Source organism: Haplochromis burtoni, unplaced genomic scaffold (genome assembly GCF_018398535.1).
Source record: "Haplochromis burtoni strain Fernald_Lab_line unplaced genomic scaffold, NCSU_Asbu1 Contig_2645, whole genome shotgun sequence".
In the NCBI taxonomy this organism is placed as follows: domain Eukaryota; kingdom Metazoa; phylum Chordata; class Actinopteri; order Cichliformes; family Cichlidae; genus Haplochromis; species Haplochromis burtoni.
The window spans coordinates 2998-4333 of NW_024585006.1; the positions used below are offsets into that span (position 1 = coordinate 2998).

The 1336-nt window shown below is 54.6% G+C and overlaps 1 protein-coding gene across 1 annotated transcript; it reads right to left on the bottom strand.

Annotated features, from left to right (window-relative positions):
• Window positions 1-297: 297 nt before the first annotated feature.
• On the bottom strand, window positions 298-1129 carry LOC121813799 (the record flags this gene model as incomplete). Its single annotated transcript, XM_042217699.1, is given in 1 exon segment — window positions 298-1129. A coding segment is annotated over 1 exon segment (734 nt), but the record flags the coding sequence as incomplete, so codon positions are not given.
• Between the last annotated feature and the right edge of the window lie 207 nt (window positions 1130-1336).

Consider the following 1336-nt stretch of genomic DNA (forward strand, 5'->3'; position numbering starts at 1 on the left):
AGAACGGGCCTCTGGCAAACACAAAGTGGACTGCAGCTGCACTGAGCAGTGACTCAGCTCAGGCAGCGACAGCCGGGTGCAGTCCTCAGCTGGCTTCTTAACCTCCAGGGGTCCAGAGTCTGATGGGGGCTGAAACCCAGCCTCTGGGGAGGCCCTGGAGTGCATCTCAGTCTCAGAACTGGCCCGCTCTTGAGGAAGGTTTGCAGGATTGTTTGGTTTGTCTCTCTGCCTGGAACGAATGTGTGATCATAGTTTCTTTCGGATTGAAATGGCCTAGCTGGTTGTACAGGAGGAGTTGGTGAAGATGATGGCTGAACAGGTGGCTGAGCTGAGGGCGACTGAAGCAAAGGTTGAGACAATAATGGTGGGGACGTTGGAGACTGAACGGAGGATAAGGCTAATGATTCTTCTGCCAACTGGGCTACTGACTGGGCTATGGATTGTAACATGGTTTGTAATAAGTCTGGCTGTGACTGTAATTGAGCTATGGATTGTGAGGCTGAATGTGGTGGAGGTGGCGACTGGGCTTCTGGCCGGGCGGCTAACTGGGCTTGAGGCGATAAACAGCCTTTGTCCTGTGCCGTACAGAACATTACCCCTGAGTAAACAGTCCCACAGTTCAGACCAATAATATTGTCCTGTCCACTCACCACAGCTGGCCGCTCAGAAATCCCCAGGTCCGACTGTGGCGAGGAGCATCGGCAGCGTGAGCGCTGTTTCCCCCTTGAAGGCTGGGTTGACGGGCCGGGCAGAACATCCTCTGTCGGACCGGGCAGTGAAGCATGAGTTGCAGGGTGGGTGGTAGCAGCCGGGGGGTGAAGACGGAGCTCGTTCAGAATGAAATTCTGTGCGAGCGGGTGAAGTGAGCTGAGCAGCCAGGGGAGACCAGAAACCAAGCGCTGTAGCCGATTAGCCACGACTTGGCGAAATTCTGTTCCCTCGTGCTCCAGCCACACGTTAATTAATTTGTCCACAGAGTAAACAATATCCTCCCGGAGCTCCTTGGGCGGGTTGAATGCTGCTGGGTCCATAGTCGCTGGTTCGTACTGTCACGGCTGGGAAGGCGAGCCGTGTGGTGTGGAGGAAGGAGGACCCAAGATGCAAGCAGTGGATGAAAATGCTAGTGAAGTTTATTTACAAGGTGTAGTGGCACCAAGGGAAACACCACCTGGGTCTGGGTGCAGTTCCCCCCTCCAGGGGCGGGGGCACCTAGACCCGGTTTGTAGAGTATGCTTGGGGAGTGTGATCGTGTGTACAACGTCTCTTTATGTCTGTCTCCACGTTGGTTGAGTGTGGAGTAAGTGCATATGAGAGCATGAGGGTGGGAATGGATGTT